The 14834-nt window shown below is 36.4% G+C and overlaps 1 protein-coding gene across 5 annotated transcripts in view; it reads right to left on the bottom strand.

The window, feature by feature from the left end:
- Positions 1-14834, bottom strand: part of ROCK1 (Rho associated coiled-coil containing protein kinase 1) — a 159734-nt gene that overhangs the window by 65427 nt on the left and 79473 nt on the right. For 4 of the 5 annotated variants that reach the window (XM_063796020.1, XM_001151982.5, XM_016933420.3 and 1 more), the window contains 4 exons: positions 14073-14232; positions 9217-9277; positions 5747-5835; positions 1001-1049 (listed from right to left, as the gene is read on the bottom strand). In XM_063796020.1, coding sequence (XP_063652090.1) covers positions 1001-1049; positions 5747-5835; positions 9217-9277; positions 14073-14232 — 359 coding nt within the window. The remainder of the gene's footprint in view (positions 1-1000; positions 1050-5746; positions 5836-9216; positions 9278-14072; positions 14233-14834) is intronic. The other variant, XM_016933419.4, reaches the window with a different exon arrangement.

The following is a 14834-nucleotide window of genomic DNA, read 5'->3' on the forward strand; positions in this document are numbered from 1 at the left end:
AGAAAAGGTACTCTTACTCCATCTTTCTAGAAGTGTGACTATTTTAATTTCATACCTCAAATTTCCCTCTCTACTTCTAATTTGGAAAAATGAATAACTTAAATCTAGCACATCTGAATTTTATCTGTGTTTTAAAAGTTAAATATAAGTGGAAGATATGCAAAAAAGGACTCCTTAAACACTCAGAGTCAAATATATACTGCTAAGGTTAAGTACAAAGGCAAGTTAGTAAATGCTATCTAAATCTTCATAGATATCCAAAGCTACCCATGAAAGAAAGCAAGCCATTGACAGATACCATTCTATAAGGGAAGAAAAAATTAACACAGCATAAAAACTATCAGAGATTAAACCTAAAAAAGGACAAAGTAAGTAATGTATTAGGAGAAGACTACAGAGAGTGTATTTCTTTTCATGGGACTCATAGACAGTAGAAATATACTTAGAAGCTGACTAAGAGGAATGGAAATGTATTACATATTTGCAAACAAACATCTGAATTATGAATGCGTGTTACTGTTTCCCTGATAATAAAAAATTTTGACAGGTAACCATGGAAAAGATGAACATTCTAAAATCAATATATTTTCCATTTGATTACATGAGATTATGTCAGTGTTAATCTTTTAAAAATATTTTAAACTGTATTTCTCTCTTTTCCTTATTTGTCTGTCTCTTTCTGACATAGTTTGAGATTCAATTTCTGATCGCTTGCTTCTCTGGCTCCTTTCTCACATTTCAACTATCGAGAACCACTGAACTGAAATTTACGTACTAAAATTAATATGGCTGTAGAAAACAATTGTACAAAGGAAACTAAATTATAATCTAATCTGTACCACTTGAAACTGCAGTTCCAAGGTGAGGCTTTCATCACAATTCTCTGGCTCTGTTTTGTGTTTCAAACTACAGAATTCAAATACAATTTTCTCAGGAAACGAAACAATTTGAAAGAGGGAAAAATCTCAAAAAGGAAACTTGATTAGAAAACAAAAAGTACCTCTTCATCCAATTCTTTCATTATCTTGTCTAGTTTTATGTTTGAGGTTCTGTAAAAACAAAAGCAATACAGATTAGAAATATACGTATTTCCTATTGCCCAGTGTTAAACACTAACATTCCTTACTTTTCCACTTAACTAGAGTTTTGTATCCTTTCTTGGTGCCATGGATCTCTTTGGCAGTCAAGTGAAGCCTATGGCCTTTTTTCAAAATATTTTTTGAAGCACAAAAATTATATATGATTAAAACAGACAATTAGGCCGGGTGCAGTGGCTCACACCTGTAATCCCAGCACTTTGGGAGGCTGAGGCGGGTGGATCATCTGAGGTCAGGAGTTCGAGACCAGCTTGGCCAACATGGTGAAACCCCGTCTCTACTAAAAATTAAAAAAAAAAAAAAAATTAGCAAGGCATGGTGGCGGGCACCTGTAATCCCAGCTATTTGGGAGGCCAAGGCAGGAGAATCACTTGAACCTGGGAGGCGGAGGTTGCAGTGAGCCGAGATCATGCTACTGCACTCCTGCCTGGGTGCTATAGTGAGACTCCATCTCAAAAAAAAAAAAAAAGAAGCCAATTATATTGAAACACAGTAATAAACTTTAAAAAAATATGTGTAATTCAGTAGTATATATGCTTCCTTATTAATATATTAAATCACAAGATCTAGTGGCAGTAATTTCAAAGTATTGATGAGCATAAATGATATTTAGAGATAGCTGTAACAACTGTAATAAGAAAACATCTATAATTTCTATCGGTAATAAAAATTAACAACTACTGCTAATAACTGAATTGCTGCCTATGCTCAGAATTGAAACAAGTGCTAAAATTAAGTTATAAGTTAGAGAAAACGTTCACCTTTTGTCATCCAAGTTTAAGGACTTCAAATTTCATCCATGGACTCTTTGGGGGAGGTCTACGGATTTCAGGTTAAGGATCCCTAAACTCCGTCATGCAATACTTGCCACTACTCAAAAATTAGCCATTTATCCTTTAATACAGGATAAAGTAAACAAAGAGAAAGGTAGCATATATCAAATCAGTTAAGGCACCATTTGGCAACACTCAAAGTGTATTATCTTCATTACCATTTGCTTTCTTTGGTTCAAAATGTAATTCTGAGCTTCAAAACCTATATATGCAACATTTTCACATGGATGTCTCATTAAATACCTCATTCAGCATCTCCAAAATGGAACTTACTGCCTCTGTTCCACACTCCCACCCCAATACCAATTTGCTTCTCTTCTAGAGTCCCTAAGTAAATGACAACACCTAGGAATCATCCTTGACTCATCCTCCCTCACTCCCATTTAGTTGAATAAAGTGCCAAGTGCTGCTAATTAAGCAGGAACTTCTTTTGAAAACAGCAAATTTAATATATATTTTTTACTTATTAGTTTAATGACTTTTGATGTTTTTCCATTACGCTTAAATTCCAAATTTCTTCGTACCCCCTGCAAAAAAAAAGAGAAAAAAAATTCTCCCCAATCTAGACCTTGCCATCCTCCCCATTCTCATCTCAGGCTTTTCCTTCCCTCACATCTTACTGGCCAGTCAAGGTCTCTTACCTCACGGCCTTCACAGATACTCACCTCCTGGACCCTAACACTTCCTTCCACTCTTCTCCTAATAATTTCCATTGACTCTTCTGGTTTTAGCTTTCTCTGATCTCTGACAAAACAGTACAGGCATCTCCTGATGTATTCCTGATATTCCTGTATAATTTTATTCTCTCCCCAATTAACACATACCACACTTCTTTTTTTTTTTTTTTTGAGACGAAGTCTCGCTCTGTTGCCCATGCTGGAGTGCAGTGGCTCGATCTCGGCTCACTGCAAGCTCAGTGGCTCGATCTTGGCTCACTGCAAGCTCCGTCTCCCGGGTTCACGCCATTCTCCTGCCTCAGCCTCCCGAGTAGCTGGGACTACAGGCGCCCGCCACCGCGCCCAGCTAATTTTTTGTATTTTTAGTAGAGATGTGGTTTCACCTTGTGAGCCAGGATGTCTTGATCTCCTGACCTCGTGATCCGCCCGCCTCGGCCTCCCAAAGTGCTGGGATTACAGGCATGAGCCACTGCACCTGGCCTACCACACCTCTTGATAATTACTTACTTGTTTTTCTTGCTAAATTACAAGCTCCTTGTGGAGAGGGGCCATGTCGTGATTTATTCACTACTATATTGTTGACAAGCACATTATATGACACTTTAACTGAAATTTTTATTGAATAAATGAATGTAACTAAAATGATTTGAATGCAGAGAATTTGATTTAAAGAAATGCAAGTGGCCGGGCGTGGTGGCTCACACCTGTAATCCCAGCACTTTGGGAGGCCGAGGTGGGCAGATCAAAAGGCCAGGAGATCGAGACCATCCTGGTTAACACAGTGAAACCCCGTCTCTACTAAAGAATTCAAAAAATTAGCCGGGCATGGTGGTGGGCGCCTGTAGTCCCAGCTACTCGGGAGGCTGAGGCAGGAGAATGCCATGAACCCGGGAGGTGGAGCTTGCAGTGAGCTGAGATCACGGCACTGCACTCCAGCCTGGGTGACAGAGTGAGACTCTGCCTCAAAAAAAATAAAAACAAAAAAATAAATAAATAAAATAAAGAAATGCAAGTAAATATCACTCCACAATCCCTAGCACTAGGTTTTTATTTTAAAAACTATTTAGCAATTCAATATATAATTTTTAAAAGTTTCATCTCAATTTTATTTCCTTGAGGTGATACACTTTCATATGATTATTAGCCAATTCAGCCATTCTTATTACTTCCTCAAACTGATCCCTACTCACCATTACTACCAGTTTGTCACTTGTCTTTTAATTTTGTTTAAAAAATTTTTTGGGCCAGGCACGGTGGGTCACGCCTGTAATCCCAACACGTCGGGAGGCCGAGGTGGATCACCTGAGGTCAGGAGCTCGAGACCAGCCTGGCCAACATGGTGAAATCCCGTCTCTACTAAAAATACCAAAACTAGCCAGGCGTGGTGGCAGGTGCCTGTAATCCCAGCTACTCGGGGGACTGAGGCAAGAGAATCACTTGAACCCGGGAGGCAGAGGTTGCAGTGAGCCGAGATCGCGCCATCATACTCCAGCCTGGGGGACAAGAGTGAGATTTCGTCTCAAAAAAAAAAAAAAAAATATTGGATGTAGAGACTTCTCAACATTTATATAACAGTATCTACCCAGTTCTTCCCCTTATTTACATATTTTATATTTAGAAATTCTTTCCAAATCCTGGGGTCAGTTAATTATTTGCTTATATTCAAATGCCTTTTTAAAAGAAATCTGTATTATACACTTAACCATATAATCTATCAGGAATGGTTAAAAGTGAGAATTTTATCTGTTTTGTACCAAACCCCCCACCTGCTCTGTCACAAAATTACCAGTGTTCCCAATTTTATTTGTTGAATACTTTTCGTGTTACCTTTGCATTTCATTTATTCAATACTATTCACTAAAAACACAAATAATTATTAAAAATTATTGCTTATAATTGATAAGTAATTCAGTATTATGCTAGGTAATTTAAAATAAACGTGAGCATAATTCAAAGATATTTTTTCTGTGAGTCTAATGACAATAACATGCTGAAATTAGACCCACAGAAAAAGATACTCTGAGTTACTGCTCTGGTGAACCACAGTGGAAATTAGAATGGCCACATCAAAAATTTAGTATATTTTAATCTTCAACATTTTACATTTCAAAAAGCACCTGATTTAATGTAAACTAATTTCCCCTTTATTTACTTTTCTTTTTGAGACAGAGTCTTGCTCTGTCGCCCAGGCTGGAGTGCAATGGTGTGATCGCGACTTCCTGTAACCTCTCCCTCCCGGGTTCAAGCAATTCTCATGCCTCAGCCTCCCAAGCAGCAGGGACTACAGGTGCACACCTTCGTGCCCAGCTAATTTTTTGTATTTTCAGTAGAGATGCGGTTTCGCCATGTTGGCCTGGCTGGTCTTGAACTCCTGCCCTCAAGTGATCCACCATGTGCAGCCTAATTTGCCCTTTTAGTTAGCTAATTATGTAAAGAGAAAAAAGCAGTAAGTCAGGCAACTAAATGAATTAGCATTACAGTTTTTTAAGAATACAGACTGTTGGCCGGGTGCGGTGGCTCACACCTGTAATCCCAGCACTTTTGGAGGCCGAGGCGGGCAGATCACGAGGTCAGGAGATCGAGACCATCCTGGCTAACACTGTGAAACCCCGTCTCTACTAAAAATACAAAAAAAAAAAATTAGCCAGGTTTGGTGGCGGGCGCCTGTAGTCCCAGCTACTCGGGAGGCTGAGGCAGGAGAATGGCGTGAACCCGGGAGGCGGAGCTTGCAGTGAGCCAAGATCGTGCCACTGCACTCCAGCCTGGACGACAGAGCGATCCATTTAAAAAAAAAAAAAAAAAAGAATACTGCTTTACTTTCTGATGACTGTAATGAAAACACAGTTGGAACATATTACAAAGCACACAATATATTATTTTCATGAATTAAAAAAAAAAAAGAATACAGACTGCCAGGAACAAATGTACTTCAAATATTCTGAGGAAAATACATCTATAACTAAGCCAACATAAATACAACTTCTCAATTCTAGCCGAGACACATCATCAATGTATTATCAGTAGTAATCTTTACATCCTCATTTTCTATCTACTTTCAGATGTTTACAGGGTATAAGCTTTCAAGTAAGTATTTGGTATATAAAACTTTTAATATGAAAAACTTAAAGTATATTCTCACCTGCACTTCTGCTCCATTTCATCTTTTAACTGCATTTCATTATGCAGCTGTTCTTCCAGCTTATAGATTGTTTTTTGCAAACTTTCCTGCTTTAATTTAAAACAAAAACAAAAACTCATTCTACTAAGAATATTTAGACATTTAAAATATCAAGTCTATGTTAATATTTTAAACCTTTTTAGAAAATAATTTGGTTTAATCTTACCTCTTTCTATCTCAATTTTTTTATTATTAATTTAACAAGCACTTTCTTAACATTTACTAAATGTTAGGCCATTAGAAATACAAAAATTAAAAAGATTTGGTTCCTGTTCTCATGAAGCAAATAGTTACATAGTGAGGCAAAGTTAAATTAGAAGAGAAAAAAGAAGCTACAATGTCCCAAAGACATATACACAAAATATTACAATAGACTGTGGTAAATAATAAAAAAATTATCTACGGAGTGTTCCAAAGGAGAGAAAAGGTCACTTCTAACTCTGCCGAGAAAATATAATCCTTGAGTTGAGGCCTAAAAGATAAGAAGAACTGATAATCTGATAAAACAAAGAAGGTGGCACAAGGAAGGCATTTTAGCTAGAATGAACAATGAGCCCAAAAGTAGAAAGGCAGAAGAAAATATGATATATTTGGGAAATGGAAAGAAATCAAGTACTATAGCAGAGCACAGAATGTAATAGGAAAAACAACTCACATTAAGCCTAAGAAGGTAATGATCCTTGTATGCACAAATTGGAGTTGGGGACTTTAACCCATAAGCATTTTAAATGAGAAATGACATAATACTGGCACCTCAGAAACATCACTACAATAATAAGGTTAATGAACAGCTTAGAGGGCAGTGAAGTTCTAAGAAGAGCAACCAGTTAAAAAGCTATCAAAGCAGTTCAGACAAGAGAATATGGATCTGATAAAAGGCAGAGGCTACAGGAATGAAGAGGAAGTAATGGATAAAGGTATCAATTGGAAAGCACAATGTATGACCAAACCGACTGGAAGTTAGAATAGATATAATACCATTATGAAAGATAGCCAACACACTGCTAGGGAGGGAATGGGGACAGGAAAACAGTGAGTTTAGCTCTGGCCTAGTTTGATATGCCTGAGAAGTATACAGAAGAGAGAGAAAGATTCAGGACTGGAGCTCAGACAAGCAAGCTGGACATGAATGAGATTACCTACAGAGAAAGAGCAGAGAGCCAAGATCAGAACTTTGGGAAATGTTAATAATTGAAAGTGAGCAGAGGAGGAAGATCCTGAAAAGAGGATTGAAAAATAAATAAAATTCAAAAATATGGGAGGTAAAAAAGAGGGAAACAATAGGAACATAGAAGAGTTAAAAATGTTTGAAGTTCCAAAGAAGTAGGAAGCAGTCAGTGTCAAATACAGCAAAGAAGAAAAATAAGATATGGGCTGAAAATCATCCATTGTATTTGGCAATTGCAAAGTTGTTCAATAGCATCTCTGCTAAAAGGTTTTCAAGGAAAATTAAATTAGTTGATTTTGTACTTAGTTCTAGGTTGAAATAATTAGTATATCCCCCCTGATATTATTAGAGCAAAAGATAAAGGTAGCAACCACTGATAAACTTATGGTAATCACCACTGAACAAAATCAGCCCAAAGAAAACATGAATCCTTTGAATATTTTTGAAGGCCGAAGGCACTTCTAACTCTACAGTCAAGTAACACAGTGAGAGCTGACTTACAGCAACTCCTTATTATTACATAGGTCAAAGATTTTTGAGCCCTTGTTAGCAATACATAACTTGCCAAACAGCTCTACTGGGATTAAAATTTAAGAGAAAGATGAACTTAACACCAAATGCGTACTCATGTAGTTCCTTCACCTTTTTCTCATTTTCCCTTTTCACCGCATGTTCTCTTATATTTAAGAGTCAATATATCAAAGAGAAAGAAAAGAATCATTATCAGCTTTTTAAAAATGGCTGCTTACCTCTTCCTCTCCTCTGTTAAAAATATGTAGGCTTGCAATGTCTCTGTGCCCCCCAACAAAAAAATGTAGGCTATAGTAGACAAAAAGTTCAAAGAATGCTCTAGGAATGGACAGATAATTACTCTGGATATTTTTCAGAAAATTCCTGTTAACCCAAAAGGACCTTCTGAAATGTAAGCAAGTAAGATTTTGTTTTACCTCTGTATCAGAACATGAGCTATATAAACAACAGAAAGAACTCAACTAAAATGTATTTTCTGGAGTAATTTACTTCTCAGTGGACAAATTAAGATGATGCTAACTATACTGGTTATTCTCCATTTCCCCCATTCCCTTCTAACCTTGAAAATTCATCCTCTGCTCTTCTTTGCCTTAAAATCTACAGAGTGCATTGCCTGTATTACTCTGTAGCCCTATGATTTTAAGGTTGGTTTCAACCCACAGGAGACACCAGCAGAAATCTGAAGGTAAAAAAAAGAAATATTCATTCTCCCTACACCCTTTGTGCTTTACTGTGGTTCTCGCAATGCTCTACGTTTTATATTCCTCTTCTATGATGTCAGGCTTTCTCTGAGTTACGATAAGGTTTTCTCTCTTTGCTCCTTCAGTATAGGGCAATGGCTTCCCACTCTTGTTCATACATGGGTGCTTTAGTACCCTTTATTGTTTCCCTCTACTGATGTTCACAGCATGTTAATCATCCCTTCATTAAACTCTTGATTTAATAAATGCAAAAATATGGCGTGTGTGTATACGTGTGTGTGTGTGTATATATATGTAGGCAATGGAATATTACTCAGCCTTAAACACGAAGGAAATTTTAATACATACTACAACATGGATGAACCTTGAAGACATTATGCTACATGAAATAAGCCAGTCACATATGGATAAATATTGTATGATTCCATTCATATGAGGTACCTGGAATAGGCAAATTCATTGAGACAGAAAGTAGAACAGTGGTAACCAGGAGCTGGGGGGAGGGTGAAATGAGGAGTTGCTGTTTAATTGGTATAGATTTTTAGTTTGGGATGATGAAAAGGTTCTAGAGATGGATGGCAGTGATGGCTGCACAACTACGTGAAGGTGCTTAATGCCACCGAAATGCACACTTAAAAATGATTAAAATGGTAAATTTCATGTTACATATATTTGCCATACACACAAAACTCTCTGTTTAAATATTTTGAACATGTAATCTGTTTGCCTGTCAAGACCCTTAATGATACATTGATATATCATAGTTCCTGATTCCGAAGATTAAAAAAGATGACCACTGTCAATCTGTGTAACAATTTAGTTTACTAACTGCCTCCAAATATATTATTCCATTTGATATTTGAGCAAAAAATCAGACTGAAAAGGAGATGGGAGATAAAAGTGCCATAAAAATCTAAGTTCAGCTAACCACAGCTTCACAAACAATGTATAAATTTACTATCATACCCACAAATATATTATCCACAAAACAATTTTAAAAACAATTTTCTTAATACTAAGAAAATACCTACCAAGCTTTTATCTGCATTGGAGCTAGTTCTGTTATCATTAGGATTTGCTGAAGATAAGTATCTGAGGGAAAGAAAAGTTTAAAAAGAAAACAAAACAAAAAACTCTGTAATATCCCATGACAACCAATAATAAATACTACACGCCTATTTTATGTTCAGTTATAGTAACTTTGTTTTTAAAAATTAAGTATAGGTTCATAATTTTTATAAACATAATTCAGAAATGATATATATATTAAATAAAACACCCAGTTAGGTCTAAAAATAGTAGCAGCCTGTAAACATATGACTTAATATTCCTGCAGCAAAACATAAGAATATTCATACCAAGTAGGATAAATAAAAACCATAGTCTCAAGTTAGTTCAGATTAGGCTTTCTGGTCATGAGAGCAGGTTATGACAGGTTTTTCCACCAAACAAATAACTTAAAAACATTCAGTTTTCAGAGCTTTTTGTATATAAGAATTGGGGGTAAGAAACTGCTGACTTCTGCAGACATATGCATAACCACCTCTCCTGCACCCAACTATCCTTCAGCAAAGCATAATATTGCCTCTTCGGGTCAAAAAAGTTTTTGCCTATGTGGGTGAAATAACAGAACCAAAGTTTAGGTGATGCTGCTAATCTTTTGGGACTCCCAGCCTTGCAGAGTTCTTTAAATTCAGTGTAAAGTTAGAATTGTATATAAATAAAGCTATTAGTGAACTAATTTAGAGGTCTTTTTTAGATGTCTCACAAGATTCTCAAACAATCTAAATAGATCATATACGTAAACAATTTTTTAAGCTACCAAATATTATATAAAGGTAAGGTACTAGTACCGCCAGTGTTGCTCCTACTGCCACCATGCTACAACTACCATAATCACTACTTCTACCATCACCACCACTACAGTCAGCACCCTGATTAACCAGTAGAGCTATTGCAAAAGATCAAATAGTTACAGTATACTTCATAGCTATTGGAGGCATGTGTTAACACACCAGATATTAATAATGTTCCAAAAGAGCAGTTTAAGTAAATTTTAAAAATTAGTGAATAACAGAAGATAATCAAGTATCCATTAAGTATCAATAAACATACACAGTATAATGGTACTATAAAAGAAACAGCTAGAAATATGCCACTTCCTAGGTTTTCCTTGAAAATTATTCAGATCAAATGGAGATTCAAATAACTTTAAGACAATAATAGTGGCTGTGTAGCAGCTTTATAGAGGAAAAGTCCCATATAACAAATGACAAATTCTAGGTGTGGTGCAATTTAATTCCATTGACTACTAAGCATCTCAGAAATTCAATGTGAGATTCTGCTTATGTAATATAAATAAGGCATATAGCAATGCCAGTGGAATCTAAATTAGATGAGACTGTTTCATCTCTAAGATATTTTCTAAACTTAACATGCTATGTGACTGAGACTGACATTTTAGTCTTCTGCAAAATTAGTAATATAAGCTTGAATGCAGCAAAGGAAATGTAAGGACATCACTTGTATACATCCATTAATTCTTCCACCTTCTGTCTTTTCTCTATCAAGGTACATTTGCATATTATATTGGTGCTTTTACATAGAATCTGGTCATTTAGGTAACTTTTTACAAAACGGGAGTTACTATATTAGGAATATAGCTTAAGGCTATTTTAAAAATCATGGTTAATTCAGCTATAATTAAGCAACAATGATTTCTGCCCTTGGTATTAAAAGTATATCTGGATTTCAGGGATAAGAATTTCAGAGGTTTTCTATTTCATATCTGTATATTCAAAATTATGCTTACATATTACAATAAAGCTAATCAGTATTTTGCCAGGGCCAGGTGCAGTGGCTCACACCTGTAATCCGCTGGGATTACTTTGGGAGGCCAAGGTGGGTGGATCACTTGAGGCCAGGGGTTTGAGACCAGCCTGGCCAACAGCCTGGCCAACATGGCAAAACCCCATCTCTAATAAAAATACAAAGATTAGCCAGGCGTGGTGGTATGCACCTGTAATCCCAGCTACTCAGAGGCTGAGGCACAAGAATCACTTGAACCCAGGAGGCAGAGATTGCAGTGAGCCAAGATCACACCACCGCACTCCAGCCTCAGCGACAGAGTGAGACTCTTGTTTCAAAAATATATATATATTTTGTTGGTTCTTTCTTTATGAACAGCAATCGTACCTTTGCCTGTTCATGTAGTAAGTGATTACTTAAAAAATACTATATTTATTTGTCAATAGGCTGTGACAGTTAAGAACACAGTATAATTTCTACTTTTAAGAAACTTAAAAATTAGTTTGGGCCATAAAACATGAATACAAAGAAAAGCTAGAGAACATAATCAAGTGCATGATAATGTAGGACAAATAGTATAATAAATGTTTATTTAACTCAAGGTTACCATTATACAGAGAAACCTAAATAAAGTTATTAACTGCTGGACTCTACTACAGAAAATACAAAAACATCGGGGGTTGTTTATATCAACAACTTGAGTGTTTCAGAAACCAAGTCAAAGAATAATTGATAAAAATACAAAAAGTTAACACTTCAGCAGGCTGGGCACAGTGGGTGACACCTGTAATCCCAGCACTTTGGGAGGCCAAGGTGGGCAGATCACCTGAGGTCAGGAGTTCAAGACCAGCCTGACCAACATGGAGAAACCCTGTCTCTACTAAAAATACAAAATTAGCCGGGCATGGTGGCGCATGCCTGTAATCCCAGCTACTCGGGAGGCTGAGGCAGGAGAATCGCTTGAACCCAGGAAGCGGAGGTTGCAGTGAGCCGAGATTGTGCCATTGCACTCCAGCCTGGGCAACAAGAGCAAAACTCTGTCTCAAAAAAAAAAAAAAAAAAAAAAAAAAAAAAAAAAAAAAAAAGAATGCTTCAGCAAAAACCACCCTGAAGCTCTTCTGTATATGTATGTTAATTGAATACAGTTATAATATTATACTCACAGAGTGTTAGGGAGGAAAAAAAGATAAGTGCCAGCTATCTCATTGATGTAGCAACAAAAAGTATTAAGTACTATCTTACAGTGGATTACTGAAGAAGTTTCAAAAAGCCGGACTAAATGGTCTTTTTGTTTTCTAAGATTAACTTGAATGGCTTACGCTAAAATGACAAGACCCTTCACTTTAAAATAAGATTAGTTGTAATGACTTCAAATGTAATAATTTACTCCAAGCCAATCAGTTATCTGATATCATTCCAAAGGAGTATAATTTGATTAGAAGTATATATTTTTGAGGTAATTAAAAGTAGATTTAACCCACCCAGTAAGTGTTATCGTATAGTTCAATGCATTATACTGGTATAGCACTTTGTTTAGATTTCTTTTTCTTTCTTTTTTTTTTTTTTTTGAGACAGAGTCTCGCTCCATTGCCCAGGCTGGAGTGCAGTGGCGTGATCTTGGCTCACTGTAACCTCCGCCCCACAGGTTCAAGCGATTCTCCTGCCTCAGTCTCCCAAGTAGCTGGGATTATAGGCATACGCCACCACACCTGGCTAATTTTTGTATTTTTAGTAGAGACGGGGTTTCACCACATTGGCCAGGCTAGTCACGAACTCTTGACCTCAAGTGACCTGCCCACCTTGGCTTCCCAAACTGCTGCGATTACAGGCGTGAGCCACCGTGCCTGGCCGAGATTTCTACTATGTAGTTCTTACCAACCTACATTGCACAATTTATCCATTTCTCACCAAGATGTGAGCATCTCAAGAGAAGGCACTGTATCTTATTCATCCTTCTCCATGCAATTTGGTGCTCAGTATATACCTGACAAATAATAAGTTATCAAAGATATCTGTGGAATGAATGAATGCTCAGCACACTAAAATAATGTTAAATGTTTAACTTAAATCTCAAGTACATTAGAGTAAAGCTAACATGAACTCATACTAATGGTAATAATAGTTAACACTGAGTGCTTACACCATGCAAAGCACTATTCTAAGTGCTGTACTGTGTTTTAATTTACTTAAACCTTATAACAATCCTATCAGGTAAGTAGGCAAGCAGTATTACTGTTATTATCATCATCCCTATTTTTGAGGAAATGGAGGCATAAAAGGCCAAAGTTATTTGTCCAAGGTCACAGTGGAGGTAATACTACATTTTATAACACATGGTAAATTAAACGGGTTTGGGGAGGAATCACTTAATTTTTGAAGAGCTAAAAATTGATACAGCATCAATATGGTGATGATAATGCTAGAAAAGTCTACATGCTGGCCAGGCACGGTGGGTCACGCCTGTAATCCCAGCACTTTGGGAGGCCGAGGCAGGCAGATCATGAGGTCAGGAGTTCAAGACCAGCCTGGCCAACATGGTGAAACCACATCTCTACTAAAAATACAAAAATTAGCTGGGTGTGGTGGCAGGTACCTGTAATCCCAGCTACTCGGGAGGCTGAGGCAGGAGAATTACTTGAACCCAGGAGGTGGAGGTTGCAGTGAGCCAAGATTGTGCCACTGCACTCCAGCCTGGGCGACAGAGCAAGACTCCATTGTGGAAAAAAACAAAACAAAACAAAACAAAAAAAGTCTACATGTTGTTTCAAAATGTATTATAAACCATAAGTCTACAGATCAAAATATCAGTATTTATAGCATTTTTTGACCTATTAATTGTTGTTAACTTGAGGATATATAGTATATCATTTAGCAAAAAAAATTTTGAAAAACAATGTCCTAAACATGGATGAGTCCAAGAGAAATTAAATATGAAATACTGGAAATATCATGCATCAATGAAAAATTGCATAATAAGGTGTATCTTTATATACCATTAAATCTACTTTAAAATGATTTTTAGATATTTCTAAGAACAAAATCAGCACTTACTCCTACAATCACTGTTTAGCATACTTACCTACGATTGCTATAATATGTAAATCCTACAAAAGGTAGTTGATTGCCAACGAAAGCTTTAGGAATAGGGAATGTTTCTTCCTCTCCTTTATCTTCTTCCAAGTCATCAAAATTACTAGTATCAATGTCACTACTTAAATCGGGTACAACTGGTGCTACAGCTAAAGACAAAACAAAATTAGTTGTTCACTTCAAACTTAAAATACAAGTAAAGTGAAGCACATTCCATACCAACTACTGATGGTTTCTCTCTTATAAAAGCTTGCAAACCACAAATTCCACCTGGCTTGAATCCTATTACACTAAGCTTTACCAGGACTAAAAATCAACTGATAATTGATCATTATGTAATTCTATGAAACAATTATCTTCAAAGTCACCTATAATTATCTATACCTTGGGTTTAACTTGACTATTACAAATCAAGTATTACTAAGGTTTGTTTTAGAATGTACCAAGGTATAAAATACACAAAAGCATTCGGGACTACAGAAAAGACTTTTTAGAAACTAAAGCATAACAAACTGTACTCGAAAAAATTGTTTAGCTTTAAATATAGTATTTTTTGGTTAATCTGCTTTATAGTAAACCAGAAATTAAGGTTACTTCTTAGCTTCCTGGACATAATAATTTGGTACTGAAATATTTTTACTCACTCAGAATCCAGATGATCAATACTCCTTTCTCCCACCCCAATATCTCCATAAGATTAAGCCACAGAAGCAATGGATTTGGAATTGTATTTTCAGACTAGCTACCTCTA

This window comes from Pan troglodytes, chromosome 17, assembly GCF_028858775.2.
Source record: "Pan troglodytes isolate AG18354 chromosome 17, NHGRI_mPanTro3-v2.0_pri, whole genome shotgun sequence".
Lineage (NCBI taxonomy): Eukaryota > Metazoa > Chordata > Mammalia > Primates > Hominidae > Pan > Pan troglodytes.